The 18,064-nt window shown below is 36.7% G+C and overlaps 1 protein-coding gene across 3 annotated transcripts in view; it reads left to right on the top strand.

Moving 5' to 3' along the window:
- The first annotated feature begins 461 nt into the window (after positions 1-461).
- The window catches only part of ELAVL4 (ELAV like RNA binding protein 4), an 83,685-nt gene continuing 66,082 nt past the window's right edge, over positions 462-18,064 (top strand). Inside the window, exon 1 of one of the 3 annotated variants that reach the window (XM_063139088.1) lies at positions 462-747. In XM_063139088.1, the coding sequence (XP_062995158.1) occupies positions 700-747 (48 nt within the window). In that variant the 5' untranslated portion in view covers positions 462-699. Of the gene's footprint in view, positions 748-1,069; positions 1,187-4,257; positions 4,442-18,064 lie in introns of those variants that run through there. The other 2 variants (XM_063139079.1, XM_063139097.1) reach the window with 2 other exon arrangements.

Raw genomic sequence — 18,064 nt, 5'->3', positions numbered from 1 at the left:
TTTTCTATAATCATTATCAGTTTTTGTAGTGGGTGTTGTTCATCCAAACTTTAATCCAAATAACTAGAATTTGTGTTAAATCGTTATAGAATGACACTGATATTGGGAGAACAGACACTGAAGTTGAATGACAATTTTCCTAAATGTTCAAAAGTGATATTTTTGGATTTTCCATTTATTATGGCTTGTTTTCTTAGAGAGGAAAAAGGACTTAAGTAATCTTTAAAATACCTTAAATACATTTTGAGAGATGCATGATTCATGTATGTTTTGACAAGACAAAAGTAGAACAATGCAAACTGCACCTTTGTCTCTTATGACACTTTGCATTTTCTGTGTATGAAGAAACACAGCTACAAGCTATTCAATCGGCAATCTCAAGATGTTCGTTTTGAATCATTCCACATTGCCCACCTGGTGGTTAGAGAGCGAACTGTTACTTTAAAGAATAGTTTAAGAAACAACCATGTTTGGGGCAGCAGGCTATTCTAGCAAAGAGAGCAGTACATGTTACAGGAGTGAGTTTACTCCGTATGCTAAGAGGGAAAATGCAGCTCACTGACTAGATGTTTTAATGTGTTAACTCTAGGGAGAAAACATTATTGTGTGCAGGAAAATTGACATCCCCTGTGCAAATAGAGAACTGGATTTTCAAAGGATTCTTTTTTCTGTTTTTCTAAAACCAAAATCTGTGGCAAGATGTTTGAAATCACCAGGACGCTTAGTGCTGCTTTGTTAAATAATGAGGTAATATTTTGTCACATCTTCTGGGCAGTATTCTGTTTTTCTTCTTCTCCATATGCTTAGGAAAGATTGCATCCTCAAAGAGAGAGATTTAAAAGAAAAAAGGGGGGAATCTTCCTTGGCTTTATTTTTAAGTACACCCCCTTCAATCATTTTGGATAGCAGGATTGTCTTTTTATATGTGGTTTTAATCAGCTGCTGTTGCCTAGGACATTATGCCACGTAAGGCTTCTTAACTGCACAGAGTAGGTAGTTATTAACGCTGAATTGGCTTCAAGTATAGTCCATCTGGGCTCTGTATGAGAGAGCTTGCTAGCGGTTTCTGATGCTAAGATACCCGCAACCTTTGGGATGTATGCGTGGTGGAGAGGGACACAGTGCTATGAGATCACCTCTTTTAAGGGAAACTGTCATTAATGAGTCAAGAAACTGCTCATTTATGGTAAGGAAGAAGAGGGAGGGGGGAAACCCACTCATATGCCTTCATTTTGAAAATGGATTAGCTGTATTTTGAGTCAAGTTTTGGGGGAAGGGGGAGGTGGTAGTTGTTGCATGAAAATAACACCTTTACTTGGAGCCTTCCCGATTGATGGTTGAGAGAGTTTAGAGAAAATTTTAATGTTTTGCAAATTTTGTTACTGCTGGTGATGCAGTAGGCAGCTCTGCACCCTGAAAGATGAATGGCCCTATTGGAAATCTGATAATACTGATCCCCCCCCCAAACAATAGGATTCTGCCTTTGTCTTTTGAGAAAGGCCTCTGTGGATATTTGTGTGTTTGGCTTGTGGCTTTTTGTTGCTTTATTTTTCTTTTTTCTTTGCAATTCTCTTCAACATTTTCCTTGTGCAAATTTGCATGTGGGTGGAATAATATACAGAATGTGTGGATTTTTAGATTGGCAAGATAGCTAATTTGTAGTAGTATCTACAATTGTTGTTGTTTAAGACAAAGAGCTGGATCTTTTTGATGTCCAGAATCATTAAATAGTGTCTAATGAAGTGTGTTGAGAAGGGGGAAAGGATGGATAAAAGATTTCTTCATTCCCTGTGTAATTTTGGTTAACTCCCAATGAGACATTAATTCAAAATTAGCATTACAAATGAAACTTTTTCAGTGAACATATTGTGTTACAGTTGGGATGTGTCATCAGCATGCCCTTGAATTTACTATGTTCTCGTACTTATTGACGTTTTCAGTTTTGAAACTGTTTAGTTGAATTTTGATTAAGTTCTAAAGAACAGTCAAATCCAAATGCAGAAGGGGTGCTTTGCAAGCTTGCAGTTGTTTAAACAGTTCACAAGTGTTGGATTACATTTTATTTTATTTTTCTGTAGTTGACTTGATTTTCTTCTAAAACTAGCTTTTCTGTCTCTTCTGTTTTCACTGTGGTATTTTCATTGTTATATGGGTTATGTTTGTTTGTTCAGTAATAGTATGCTTTCAGTGGAAGCTGAGCGTATATTGTGGTCCATGCCAGTTTTACACAGTGTTATGTTTTAATGCATTGGAAACTGATGAACAAATCAGTTATAAATGGCTTGAAATTGTATTTGTTAACTTCAGATGAGAAGTGTCCTTAGGTAGTACACAGAACAAGGACAGTATATTTTTTTGTATTTAATTGTTAATCCCAGTTGGTATGTGCACTTCACAGTTTATAGCCTAGGTTGCTTGAAGCAATCATGCCCATAATAAATACAGTGTGGCGGAGGGAGGGGGTCTTTTATTACGAATACAAATTAAATTGTCCAAATCAAAATAATTTTCATAAAGTGGCTGAACTGTGAAAACTTTGTAGCATAGTTGTAACCGAGCTTTTGTTATTTTGTCAGCTGGAAGTAGTAAAGCAGGGTCCAATTCTAGCCATAGCAAGAAATACCATAATTGGTCTCATGTATAGTGTCGTAAATCATTACTATCCTTTGTATTAAATTAGAATAGAGCAGTTGTACAACTTACAAAAAAAATCATTTTCTACTTGAGCATACTGTCTAAATTTTCGTCTTAAGAAATAGCTAGTGATTTTGACGAGAAATCCAATTTATAAAACGTGTACAGTATATGTGGATATCCTTTATTATGGACAGAGATTCTAGAAATATGTGAAGATTAAAAACTATTGCAACTATGAATAAATACAGTTAAAATGCACATTAAAGTGTTTTTGTCATATCTTTTAAGCCCAGAGGCAGATAATTAAATATGCATTTCTCTGGAAAGCAACTGTCGAGAAAGATAAGGTGGTTAAAATAGTCTAGACTTTAGTGCCGTGGATGCAAAGAGGTTAGAGGATGCAGTTATTGAAGCATGACTGAGGTGTAACACTTGTATGTCAGTGTGTTGGAAATACTAGGTGTGGCTTGAACTGCCCCTGGTGTGTGTGTGTGTGTGTGTGTGTGTGTGTGTGTGTGTGTGTGTGTTGGGGTGGGTGGGAAAAGGTGTGGGTAAAATCCATGCATGTGTGATGTTCGTAAACTGGCCCTTAATTACTAGACACAAGCAGCAGTTCAGAAATCTGGTCTCTGTTGTTGTAGAGGTCACCAAATCATTAACATTGTCAATCTGGCAGAAGCTAATTTCAATAGCACCTGATGTTGCAACGCCTCCTTTAGTTTCCCTAGCCAATCGGATCTTGCTTTCAGCTGACAGATGGTCCCATAAATGGATGTAAAAAGGCGAAGCTGCTAGCCAATTTCATCAAGGCTCTATTCAGTTGTTATCTACATTCTAAAATCAGGGGGCTTCAACACAGTGCTTGGGTTTGGTTTGGTTTTTTCTTCCTTTTGCTGCATCATACATCTGCACTGTGCATTTCGTGGATTTTTTTCTTTTTTTAAAAAAAAGATACAATAAAGCATTTAATTCCCTGAAACCATATCAGACCTTTAGAGGAATTGAAGCCTTGCAAGACCCATTATTTGCCATTAAGAATGGTTATGGTAGGTATTAGTAGTTTTTAAAAATCTCTTTGTTGCAGCAGTCTTTCATAGTCTGTGTCTAGAACATATAGCTTTCCCCAAGTCTGCATTTTGATCAGTCTGTGTTGTCACATGAGTTTAGTTCGCACCCGCTGGCTCGTTCATTAAATGTCTTTCTCCCTTCATTTCTCTTCCTTCCTTCTCTCTCTCTCTCTTTCTCTCTCTCCTGTATTTAAATACTTGCCTAGCTTTTAATAAAGGGTAGCAGGAATGTACTTTGCCATTTTAAGGTCATTATAATTTCTCTTTCGGAATAAAGAAAAAGCTGACTTCCAACACGAGGCTGCATGTGGCCAACAGAAATGCTGAAGGGTGGTGGTGGTTGGGATGGTTATATTTCCCACATTCACATGCGGGCAACACATATGCAAAATGGAACCCTTGAAAAAAAATAAGGCAATGCCTTGGGACTGATATTTTTTGGTTTGGTGTATTGCGCAGTAGGCATGGTAATTTTTTTTAAGAGAGTGATTTATAGGAGCTTCAGTAAATGCTGCATATTGTATTTCAAAGAGTTTCCTGTCATGACCTCATAAAAAGAGGAGGCGGCTTGTATGTGTACCAGCGCCTAGTATATGCCGATTTGTTGCATCGTTGGGCAGGAGTTCTGTAAGAAGGAATGTCAGCTTTTACATAACGTTCTTTTTGCTTTTGACACTGTGAGGGGCTGTAAGGGTCCATCTTTGTGATCACAGATGGAGTGGAATGGCTTGAAAATGGTAAGTGAATGCTGGCAAGAAACTGCTTATAGGCTTTGAATGGCTTGTATGCCTCGCGTGTTATGCTTGCTTAGGATGGCAGATCGTGAGCTATAAATAAAATTATAGGTCATTTTGGTTTTTAATGAGGGCACCTGTGTATGTAATGTGTATGTACAACTATTATATAAATATAGACAAGTGTCATGGCACTGAGCGCTTTATCCAGTGAGCATGCATCGGGATGATCTCCGCTGACAGTCACAGTGTCTTTGTACTGACACCCAGCACATGATGCCTTTTAATCTTCATTTGTGCTACACGAGTGCTAAGTTGAATAGAAATCTAATGACTGCATGTACTGTTTCCTTAGAATCGTAACGCTATTGTGAAACAAGGGCGCTTTCTTTTCTGCCGAAGGAAGTTAAATCTGTTGATGTGATAGTAGTATTTCTATTTTTAGAGTTGTCTTCTGGCAGAAAAATCAGAAACTACACAACTTGTTCCCTGCCCCCACCCACCCCTTTCCTGCTTTTTGTGCAAAATGGCTAGATCAAATATGGACTTTTGAATCTTGCAGAACAAACCAAATCATGAGGGTGGGGGGCAGCAGGAGGAAAAAAGGCATTAACATTCACCTCGTTCTTCTTACTTTTGTTTCAATTAAACATTTTTCGGGCATTCTCTCCGTCCCTCTCCTTCTCTTTATGGATATTTATTATAAACTGGGAAACAAAGCTATGGTATTTTCCCCTATTCTTATAGGATTTTCTTTGTCTAGCTGCTTGTTTTGATGGGTGTAAAACAAATAAGATTAGACTGAGCAGCCGAACTGAAAGCGATAGCTGGGAGGAAAAGCCAATGAAAGGTTGCCGGGGAAACGAGCATAGGGGAAGCTGAGTGGGGGAGCAGGTGGCAGTCATGTGGGAATACAGCAAACAGTGTAAAAAAAAATCTGGGGCTACCTCAATTATCTTTGCTCTTCTTTGTGGCAGTCACAACTTTAATTATTCTATATAAATAAGTGTTAATTGCATTTCTGACTAAAGCTTTTGCATCTGTTCTTTCTCTGCATCGGGTGGGTGGGGGCTCCTTAACCATTTTCTTTTTCTGATGTAAAATTGTATGTAGAAGAAAGTACAAGGAACAAGGGAAGCAATGCACTATGAAGATGTAGTGTGCTGAATGCAACTAGTAAACTTGCAAATTCTCTATCATGACATTATTCATCAAATCTCAGTGTGGGAAACATCAAACAAACTTACCCTAAGTAAAGAATTTTGTGCAGAACTGCTATTGGTTGTTGTTTTATGAAATGCTATGTTCTGTGCCAGAATCATCAGTTGAGGCAAGTACACCCTGTTGTACTCTTTATGCACAGACAGCATTTTCCAAAAATAATAAAACTGTATTCCTTTGCTTACCCAAGTTAATTTCTACAGTGTCGCCATCCTGTAGCACGATACTTTATATTTTGAAAAGGAACATTTGCCTTAAGATACAAGCTCAGTATTGTTAAGTACAAACTTAATTATGTGTTGCTAATTTTTATGGTACCATAAGTTGTTGAACACAAAAAATAGTGTGAAATAGTAGCATATATTAAAAGGGGGAGAAGGGTATGTAAAGTATCAGAAGACATTGGTTGGCAAGTGATGGAAAATATAATTCAAAAGGGCTAAAGATGCTCATATATCGTGAGTGCATAGTGAGAGTTAGAGAAGCATATTAGAAATACCAGGTATACCTTGTATGCTTTGCAAATTTCATATTCCCATCTTTTGGCACATGCTTAATTTGAGTGACCAATTGAAATAGAAATGTTTGAGCATTGAGAAATCAAGTCTGCTTTAACTTAATTTCCTAAATAGTGTTCTTGCAGACATCAGGATAGAAGCAATTGACTTTCTGTTTAGTTAAAAGGAAGTTGTACAGATAAATGTATGAGATAATCTGATATATTTTTTTACAAATATAATTTCAGTCTCATTTTTATATGTCCGTAATCTTCATTAAATACCTCCCTTTAATCAGTGTTAAATACCTCCCTCCCCATCCCCAAATACCATCAGTATACTGTTCTATTGTTTCCTCATTTTTTGTCTTTAATTTACTTATTGTACACAATTTTAGTGGCTTAAACAATGTACAATTTTGATTTTCTCCTTACCCATATGTCCCCTGGTACTAATCTGTTAATTTTTGGTTATTCAGAGACTGATGTCTCTGAGACTGACCTATAGTTTTTATGTAGATGTGAATTTTTATTTTCTATTTTATACACATAGAGTGTTTCTTGGGCACATAAAACCTAATGGATAGAACCTCAGTTTGTAGAAGAAATATCCTGTAGAAGATTGCTACTATATAGAACCTTTTATTGGGATGGTAGAAAGTCAGTCAGTCTGTCTCTCTATATATCTATATCTATCTATATCTATCTATATATATGTACATCTGGTTAAACAGTCCAATTTAGAGGTATTAAATATTGACACCATTATTTAATACACAATTCTTCCTATTGCTGTGCACTTAACTAATCATGTTGGCATGTTACGTAGAGAGATACTCTTCCTGCTGGGTGGACATCCGTTCCTTGGTTTCTTTCCCTTCTTTTTGTTAGTGTTACCTCTTTTAGCCATGTTAATCAAAGGAGAACCAAAATGCTGTATTAAAGAACCACAGCAGAAGGACACCCAAGAATTAACTGCTTCAAGGGATTAACATGGTTATATCCTGTTTTTAATAAGCATAGAATAGTTTGAGTATCTAGCTTAAGCTTAAGTGGAGATTTTCACTGTTTAGGAAGCTTAATGGGTGGTTTTTGTTGTTTAAATCTCCAAGACCTTTGTCCCCATGAGTTATGTTTTTCAAACTTTTCAGTACTTGGAATGTTGTTGAGAATCCTTGTTATTACGAGTGATCACATATGTAACATTAAGTCCTATTCATAGCCTTGCTGAGAGGTTGTGGTTCTAGGCTGTGTGTGTGATTATCCCCACAAAGTAACTTGGGATGTATGTAGTGATCTTTGATACCTTGTACTTAATCCAGGACTTAAGCCACTGAATTGGCAGTTACATTGCATGCAGTTGGAATATTTAATACACACATGCACAGTATGGCACATGTCAGTTTACTTATGTTGTGGCATTTACTATGTGATTAAATGCCTTTGAATTTCTACTGTTTGACTTTGGGGCATCTGACAGAATACCCTCTAATACACTGGCAAATACTGCAATGCAGTATTTTTTTCAATGTCATTGGGATTTGGGGGAGAAAAGAGTAGCAAGAAATTTTATACAGGACTGAATCATTGATGGGATCAGATTTAGTAAAATTGGCCATACGTTTCGGAAAGGCAATTATCCATCTTCTGCCACCTCTGTTCTCTCAAAGATAGATGAAGTGGCGTGTATGTGACTCTATGTTTATGCATGCGAGCATATGCACACTTGTGTCCCTATCACTTTGCTATAGTAAAGTTAAACACACTGGGTCATCTGTGAGAACAGGCAAGGTTGCAGGAGATTTACCTAATTGTATGATAGAAAAATAAGTAATTCAGTAAGAGCATTATTTCTTCACCATTTTTAATTAAGTGCTGAGGTTAAACTAATAGTATATATTTGGCTTATCATAATCAAGGAAGAATACATTTTTTATGTTAATATATGTTTAACTATGTACTGGATACTTGTCAATAACACTCAGAAATTTTGCTTACATTTTTATACTTCCCTAAACACTTCTGGTTGCTGAAGATTTTTTATGGATGTTGTAGGGTTAAAGCAAAGAAAGCAGGGAGAGTACAATTATATGTCATGGCACAAATTGTGTAGGATTAGCGATTGAGGAAAAAGGAAGGAAAGAAATGGAGGGATAAGCATGAAGGATTGTCCCAATCCAGTTTGAAAGGTAAGGAAGAACGAACGTTGACTTGGTTTAGAAGTGTGAAGGCCATTGATTTCTCGGTATGTTGACTGTAGAGGCTTGTTTTTCTCCCTACCCCCCTTTAAATGATCCTTTGTTGGTAAGTCTTTTGACAACATGGCTTAGGAACATCAGTGTCTTTAAAAAGCCATATCGTGTATGGCAATCATATATTTAATATTCATGAAAATTTAATGTTATCTTACCACAAATTGAGAGATCATTTGTATATTCATTAAGAATTACCTCCATGACTAGGGCTATTTATTTTCTCTAGTAACTACATTAGTTTGCTTTAGCCATTACACAGCGTTTGTGCCTATGGGGCCCTGTAGCAGTAAAGAGGGAACTGAGAGTAATTCTTGTCCATTATTCTTCTCCTAACTGTACCTTTTAATATGAAGTAGTAATCTAGAAGAGCCAGGAGAAGCAGCAAGAAACCCTTAATTAAATTGGATAAAAAGGCAATGAGAATGTTGAAGAAATAAGGTCAGCTAAAGGCTGAACATGCGTTTTAGAAATGCTCTATGCAAGGCTGACTTTGGCTATATTTGGGAACAGGAACATATATAAAATGCTGAAGCGCTCTTTTGTTGCTAAGGTGAACACAATTATGCCCAGTAGTTTACAGTGATGGACCAATGAAATGTCCTTGGCCTGGCCTCTTAAGAGCTACTTTAATTTGAATTGATCTTCTGTTACTGAAACCATCAGAAAGTGTGCCATATGTGATTATCTACACATGCAAGAATACTGAATTTAATGCAATGTGTTGGGTGGCATTTCAGGAATCCTAAATCCTGATAATAAAGAGGAAGTTCTATTTTGCCTGTTTGCTTTGAAATCAATGCAAATGTATGTGGAAGTTGTACAATTATTTGTAACACTCAAGGAAAATCCATGCAAAGCACTTCTGTGTGTGCCTAAGTGTTTCTGAGTGTTGGCATTGGACTGTGATACAACTGGAACCTTTCCAATAATCAAAAGTCTTTCAAGTCCAATCACTTTTGGAGTGCCTAAGGCATATTTGTTTGATGATTGATATGATATGTAGACACTTTTTTCTTATGTTTAACTCCCTTTAGATCCGAATATTGACTGAAAAATACGCCAGTGTTGGGAACTAGAACTTTTACAGGAGAAGCTAGTAATTCAGTTGTGTTTTAACAATCAAGAGTACTTTACTATGACCAGTGATCTGGAAGTATATTAGCCTATAGAATAGCCTATTTGATATTCATTCTGAAGATTCTTAGCATGTTGTGCAATTGCATCTGAAAAATAGCAGATTTGCTCCAACTGTATAGAGTGCCCTCTATACAGGCTTAGCACGAGGAAAGAGCTGTGAAAAATCAACTATAGTAATCTATTACCGTTAAAAGCTCCTCAAGCTGAATTATAAATAATAAACAGTATTGTCTTTCCTTCTCCATTTGCCTGACAAAGCTCTGTGTGTGTGTGTGGTGGTGGGTATTTATATACCCACCAAAAGGATAACTTTTCTCACCAATTAGTTCTAAATCTGGTCTCCTATGGCTAAGACTCAAGGGTATCTACTTACAGAAGTATCATAGGAAATATAAGCTTCAAAAAGTCCAGCTTTTCCAACATTTCCAAGTCCATATTTGTTTTTGTGAGATCTATTGCTCCTAAAACAGCTTTTTGATAAAGAAAATTATGCTTGTATTCCACTGTTCCTGGAATGCAAGGTTATTCTTATTTTGTAATGTTTGTCATAGCTAAAGCATGTTTGATAATTAGGATTAAGTATATTTTATATGAGCACTGTGCTAACATGCATTTGGCCTTGAAAGCATCCTGTCAGTACATACAAAAATGGAAATCACTCCGATATATAGCACAAGCTTAAAAGACAAAGGCAATTCTACACACAGGCTGTTTAAATCTCATTGACCTCGATGAAATTTAAGAAGTCTAAACTGTGCAGGATTCTAGCCAAAACTGAAAGACACTACTCTGTTCACTCACAGAAATAGAACCTACATTTTAATGCCCTCTGGAGTCAGATAAAAATTTCCATTGACACCTTTCAGAAATCTTTTCCAAAATCTAGTCTAACCTTCAGGGCATTTTTAAAAGTTTCATCTACCAGCAGTTATGCTAAAGTGAAACATAGAAGCAGAACACAAATGGAGAAGTTTGAACCTTATGATTTGAAAGTAGTAAAACCGGGTATAATAATAATAATAATAATAATAATAATAACAACAACAACAACAACAACAACAACCCGCCTCTCCCTCCGGATCGAGGTGGGGTACAACACAAATGCAAACACCATAAAATACATATAATTGATTAAAACATTTAAAAATTATACATTATTAAAAGCAGCACATTATTAAAAGGCAACTTAAAATTCAACTGGGTAGGCCTGCCAGTATGCCCATCAATTATTGTGAGATGAAATAAACACATGTTTTGAAAATCACACCACTATCTCAAATGCTTTGCATTAGTTGGTGGTTTATACACCCAAAGAATTAGCAAAACTATTTCTGTTCCCAGTCTGTTGTTGGAAGTGGGATTCACGAATTGGTCTCTGATGCTGATACGAATCTATGCTGCAACTGTAAACATTGCTTAGTACTGAATTAATTATTGAGCTGAAGATTATCAGTAACATATTGGTTCTAGTTTAACTACAGATTTTGGTTTCATGTCCAGCTAGTCTACATTCAGGCAACCTTTAATCAGGAGCCTATTTCTGTTTCTGAAATACATACCCCCCATGTTGGTTTCAGAATAGTCTGGTCAGTTTTAGAAAACTATCCTTTTTTGGCCTGCACCTTTATGCTATTGAAGTAGAAATATGTATACATAAATCTACACCTGACTTTTAATTGTACAGTTACGCAGACCTCTTTCTAAAGAATGCCAGGTCTACTTCATGTGGAAATACTGCTTTTAAAGCACAATCCTATACATGTGTATTCAGAAGTAAGTCCCATTGTGCCCAGTGAGGCCTATTCTCAGGTAAGTGGGTATAGAATTGCAGATTGGAAGAACAACTATTTCAGGGAATTGATGAGATAGAGACAGGTTGAAGCAAGTTAAAAGCAAACATAGGGTATTAATTGAAACAGTTTTGAGTATGGCTATTGAAGAAACTAATTTAGTAGTCCTACATAGTAGTTTTTCTTTTCTTTTTTTTCGGAACACTTGAACAATGTCACTACAAGTTCTTCCTATTCAGAAAGCAAATCCTGAATGTGTTTAATGGTTTGACATTGTGTTTGATTGTTCAGAAGGCATGGTATATATTTACATGATATGTAAATATATTTACATTTGTTCAGAAGGCATGGTATATATTTAACAGAACTGCTAATCCTGGAAAATGAGCACATTTTTAGTATCTTTTCATTGTCAGTATTGGATCTGAAGAAAATATTTGTAATTTGAATATACAATGATGTGGAAAATAAAGATGAAACGAACACCATGTTCTTTACTCTACATGTTTACTTGGAGATTTGGTCAGGTATGGGATAGATGTGAATTAGCAATACATTGGATACATTTCAGTAAAAGGGAGAAGCAATGTTTTTTCACCATAGTTTATATACCTTCAGTTTGGATTCCAGCAGTCTAAGGCTTAGTAAACATGTTTTTAACTTGCTTCAACCTGTCTCTATCTCATCAATTCCCTGAAATAGTTGTTCTTCCAATCTGCAATGAGGTAGTGGAATTCTGAGCCTGCAGCCACTTTCACAAAGAAAAAGAAAAGCAGCACTTCTTGAAAGTATTAAGTAACATATCAGAGAGGCAATTCTAACTAAGCCCACAACCTGTGGTACTAGTTTTCTATATGCAGGGAATCAGCTACATAATAGAAAACAAAAGAATGTGCCTCCAAGAATGTGCCCCTAATGTATCATCTCATCTTGCTTAGACTAGGACTAAGTTACCCCTCAGCAGATGGAGGTGTCACATAATGTAGTTAACCCCCAGTTTTTTTCTTCATTATATTCCAATTTCCCACATGATTGAAATGCACTGCTGAATATTTCAGAATTTGTAAACGAGTTAGGAGACACTGTAAATGCAGTGGGCAATAATTGTGTGTTATGCACTATTTACAAACTGTTTCTTAACTTGTAGGAGCAAAGCAGCTATACTTGCCAGAATTTACTTTGTTCTCTATGCTATATTTTAGCGGTTCAGTCAGACTTCCTTATAGGATGGGTTGCACTTAAAAAGCCAAACTATGGTTATATCGGATACAATCATAGCATACTACATTTGTATATGGAACTTACACTAAGTTATCTATTTAGTAATTTCCCCTGTTGGTAGGAAGAGATCAAACAACCTCTACTTCAGCACCCGCAAAAGATTCTCACCCACCCCTATAATTATTCAGGAGCTACAGCAGTCCAGCTCCCTTCAGAATTGGATACCAGTTTTGATAGAATGTACTAAATTGTGAAGATTTTAGTATTCTCAGATTGAGATATTTTAAATTCACCCAATAATCAATATTCTCTGGGCAGATCACAAGTAGTTAAAAGACTAAAGCCCTATTTATGTGGTATAATAAGTGGTGAAATTTACCACGTGAGCAAGATGGGGCTATGTTGAGTAACCCAGCTCCCAGCATCACACCATACTATAACCCAGACCTAGGTGTCCAAAAGAACAGCAGGGAGGCCTCTGTGTGTACAGCTGTTTGTGTGTAGGCTTCCACAACCTACGCATGTAATGATTACAAAGGCTTCCCCATAGCAGGTGTTTATGTAGGGTTACACTTTGCTGTAATGTCCGCAGGTAGGGCTACTCGGTGCAGTACTGTCCCAAATTGCTGGGTGAGTTCCACCACTTACCGTAAAAAATGAACAGGGCTTAAGATGCCATACAAACAATAAAAAATAGAAATACTTAAAAGAATACAATTCAATACAAAATAAGTGAAAATATTCAGCTGTTTACTTACCTGGCTTGTTAACAACAATGAAACCTTGTCTGTGTATAACATGTCTTTCTTATCTTCCCTTAAAGGATATACTAGAAGTCTCTATTACTGACTTAAACATTGGGCTAACAAACAATGTTTTTTGAGTTTTATGCAGGAGACATCTCCCATTTGTAATATGTTAACTGCCATTTGCTTTTGTGTATAGCACAAGTCTGTTTTACTGAGAGCTGCTCATGTTTTACAGCAATAAAATCTCTTATGCATATGCAACCTTAAAAAGTTCATACTGGCAAAACCTGGATTAGCAAGACACTGTCTAATCCTGTTTTTTTAAAACCCTCAAAATGACACAGAAGTACCATTAACAGATTTTGTTATCTACCTGGTTCTTGCATGTTCTTTGCCCTTGGATTTGAATATTTTCTACCTAGATTTAGGCTGAAGTCATCACCTTTAGGCCATACCTGTCCCATGTCATTCCTTAGGCAGCAGCTGTAGAGGAAGAGAGGAGTAGGAATGCATCTGATAAATAAATAAATAAATAAATAAATAAATAAATAAATATTAGGACCAATGCTATTTAGTTTTTATAAATGATCTGGATTCAGGGTAAAAATGAGATATCCAAGCAGGAAGAAACCAATTCTGTTACTCAGATTTGTCAAATCCCTAGCAGATTGTTTAAGCCTCCAGGTCTTTCCAAACTGGGTGACTGAGCAACAGGTGAAATTTAGTATCAGGGTCAATCTCAAAGGGAGCTGGGTGTTTACCAGGAGTTCAAACTAACAAAGGACGCAATCCCATCAGTGCTACCATTCTCACTTTGCACAGAGTGTCCAAGAAGGTCAAAACCAATGTAACACTATTTTCATCTCTTTCAAGTTAAGTAGGCTCAATAAGGGTGTCTTGTTCTAGCATCCTAAATTCTGTTCAGCCTGAGTGTTAATTTATTTACATTAGGATAAAAGTGAAATTTTAAATTCTCATAAGGATTGTTAGATTTGTACCATGAAAAGAGAAAACTTTCCTTCTGATTAATAGATGTTGAGGATAACCACTGGAGATGGCTACCTCCAGCCTGAACTCTCCACAAGCATCGTAAGGAGGTCCGGCTTTCAACTCTTGAAGAGAGTCCTTGGCTAGGCAAATCTTCGCTGTAATCCAGGAGGACACTGAATTTTTTATTGATGAAATGTGGACTTGCATGAAATGTAAGTTCCGTCCTAAGGTTAGAACTTGTTCCCAAGGATGTTAGGGTGTCCAGCATTTACTTTACTTCCTACCAAGTCCTTGCTTGGCTACGAGACATGATTGCTGTATATTACTTAGAATCATAGAATAGTGGAGTTGGAAGGGGCCTATAAGGCCATTGAGTCCAACCCCCCGCTCAATGCAGGAATCCACCCTAAAGCTTCCAGTGGTGGAAGCCGTATGCTTCTGTATACTAGTTAGGGAATTTGAATGGGAGGGTGCTTTTGCACTGATGTCCTACTTGTGGGTTTCCCACAGGTAGCTTGGTTGGTCAGTGTTTGAACAGAATGTTGGTCTAGATAAGCCTTTGGTCTGATTCACCATGGTTCTTTTTATGTTATTAATTTTCTACAAGTATATGGTAATCAGGGCATTGTAAAATGATTGTTAGTTTGTGTGTGTTTGGATGTGCTGAACCAGTGCCTGGCAGCGACAATGGACTGGATGAGGGCTAATAAACTGAAATTCAATCCAGACAAGATAGAGATGCTGTTAGTGGGTGGTTCTTCTGACCAGATAGAGGGTGATCAACCTGTTCTGGATGGGGTTGCACTTCCTCTGAAGGAGCAGGTTCGTAGCTTGGGGTTTTCCCTAGAACCATCTGTCACTTGAGCCTCATGCGGCCTCGGTGGCATGGAGTGCCTTCTACCAACTTCGATTAGTGCCCCAGCTACAACCCTATCAGGACAGGGACAACCTGGCTTCAGTTGTCTATGCTCTGGTAACCTCCAAGTTAGATTACTGCAATGTGCTCTATGTGGAGCTGCCTTTGAAGACAGTTCAGAAGCTGCAGCTTATGCAAAATGCAGCAGCCAGATTGATAACAGGAACTAGAAGGTTCAAACATATAAGACCAACTCTGGCCCGTTTGCATTGGCTGCCTGTACATTTCCGATCCCGATTCAAAGTGCTGGTTTTAACCTATAAAGCCTAACACGGCTCGGGACCACAATACCTGATGGAACGCCTCCCCAACATGAACCTACCCATACACTGTGCTCAATATCTAAGGTCCTCCTCCAGGTGCCTACTCCGAGGGAAGCTTGGAGGATGGTAACAAGAGAGGGGGACTTCTCAGTGGTGGCTTCCCAATTATGGAATAATTTCCCTGATGAGGCTCACCCAGTGCCGATGTTGTTATTTTTTCGGCGCCTGGTCAAGACTTTTCTCTTTGAGGCATTTAACACCATATGTTGAGTTTTTTGACCCAGAATAGTTGTTTTAAATGGATTCTGGTTTTATGCTTTTTATGGTTTTAAATTTTGTATTTTGGTTTTTAATGTTCACTGTTTTAATCTTTGTAAACCACCCAGGGAGCTTCATCTATGGGGCGATATATTATTATTATTATTATTATTATTAATAATAATAATAATAATAATAATAATAATAATTTAAGAAGCATTTTAAAAATACTTTTATTATGTTGCTTTGGCGTAGTGCATGCCAGTAACTAATGTGATGGTGTTAAACTTTTAAACGTAATCAAACATCACCAGTGGAATAGAATAATGGCAAAATGTTTCTAAATGTAAGACAACTAATTTACAGAACAATCCTAAACATATTTTCTAAGACATGAGTCGCATTGAGTTTGGTGGGGCTGTGTTCCATGCAAGTGTATATAGGATTGCAGTATTAGTATAGTAATGCTGGGGTTAACCTATGTAACTTGGTCCAATGGAATACAACTGACAGAAGTAGAGAATAACTACTGAGTGTTCCTACTTGCAACAAAAAATACCAGTGGTAGTAATCTCTAATTACAAGAAACATTTGATGTCATATATAGCCTCCTTTCCACCTTCTTCCATAGTTTAAAATTTTGGCACTCCTTTCCTCTTTAAATGTGCATTTCCAAACCTTTGGCATTTTACCTCCCCCCCCCCTTCTTAAAATATAGCTGCAAACATTTTTGAACGCAATTATAAACTGCTTAATAATAAACCATTGGTTCATGTCCACCATTGAGACTGAGACAGCTTCGTCTTTATCAGCTCTTTCCCCTGTATCTTTGGATAACCATATTCCCAGATAATATAATCTCAGAAAGTTCCCATGGTATATTATGGGTCATGACGGTAGTTGTTTGCTCTCTACTGTATCAAAACCCTTTTGGGCATTTGTACATAAAAGGGCTCTTGGTTCCTTTTCCTTTTTTATTTTTATGGATAACATTTATTATTTTCCTCATATTTTGTGTCAGTTACCTTCCATTGATGAAAACTGGTCTGATCTTTATCCACATATCAGTTAGCATATTTAACATTTTTGCAGATCAAGAATACAAGTCCGAAGTGTATATCGTGAACATTTGAAAGAAATCCCACCAAATGTCTGGTTTCCAATGACCCTTTTTTATTTTGTTTTGTTTTAAAAATACATATCCTTCCTACTTTTATTTCATCATGAAACTCAAGGTAGCATCAATGGGGTCCCTAAATGATCCCCTGTCCAAGCAGTCATTAGACCCTGCTTAGCGTCAGCAAAGTTGCTGCATCATTGCCTTCAGAATATGCTTATGTCTTCATACATGAGCTTTCATTTAACAGTATCAATATTTTTACAGTTAAGATAATAGTATGAAAGCTTAAGGTAGCTGTGTCTTTTCCACAGCAAGGTAACAATACAACACTAGTTATTGGGTGGAATACAAATGTAAGAAATGAATAAAAAAAAATTGTAACCTTGATCCTAAGTCTGCCCTATAAATTGATTGTAAATATTTTTACAAGGAATGCTTGTTTGTTATGTAGTTTGTTATCCAGACTGTGGAATGCTCTCCCCTTGGAGGCCCAACTGGCACCAACACTGATTTCATTTCGACACCAAGTAAAAAACATGGGTTTTTAACAAAGTCTTTGATGGTTAAATTCACTAAGATGGCACATTGTTTTAACTGTTTTAACTGCTTTTACTGCTTTTAAATTATATATTGTTTTAACTTGGTTCATGGTTTAATTTGTTTTTAACTGTGCATATTTATTGTTTTATACTATATGCTTTTATCTGTATGCCGCCCTGAGATCTTAATAATATATGGCAGGATACAAATGTTTTAAATAAATAATAAATAGTTCAGTATGAAGGAAGCAAACTCCTAATTGGTGTGTTTATTTATTTTATGATAGTCATAGTCTGTTTTAATGCTTGATAGGACCGTAAAAGGTTGGGTATTTTTCAGTGAATTTGATGAGAGAGGATAGTATGTTTTTAATTTCAGTTTTAATTTAACCTAATTAAGTAACCTTTGAAGGAGTCAAACATGGAAGTTGGATGGGGTGGGAATGATCATATCTGCTTGCACTGCTCTCTGCATATTTAATACTAGCCATGATTCTCTTCCTAAAAATACTCTTCTGGGCTACGTTATTTCTTCAAAGATAGTGTCTTTGATCCTGTTCAAGGAACTATCATTAATCACTCTTACTTTTAGTGGCATGGAATAGAAATTGCTTCAGAAGCCTTGTTGCAATAGCAAAGTGGAAGCGGATCATAAGCATTGCCCATTGCTC

The sequence above is a fragment of the Elgaria multicarinata genome, chromosome 1 (genome assembly GCF_023053635.1).
Source record: "Elgaria multicarinata webbii isolate HBS135686 ecotype San Diego chromosome 1, rElgMul1.1.pri, whole genome shotgun sequence".
NCBI lineage: Eukaryota > Metazoa > Chordata > Lepidosauria > Squamata > Anguidae > Elgaria > Elgaria multicarinata.
The sequence above is the reverse complement of the archived record's forward strand: the minus strand, read 5'-3'. Positions and strand labels throughout refer to the sequence as shown.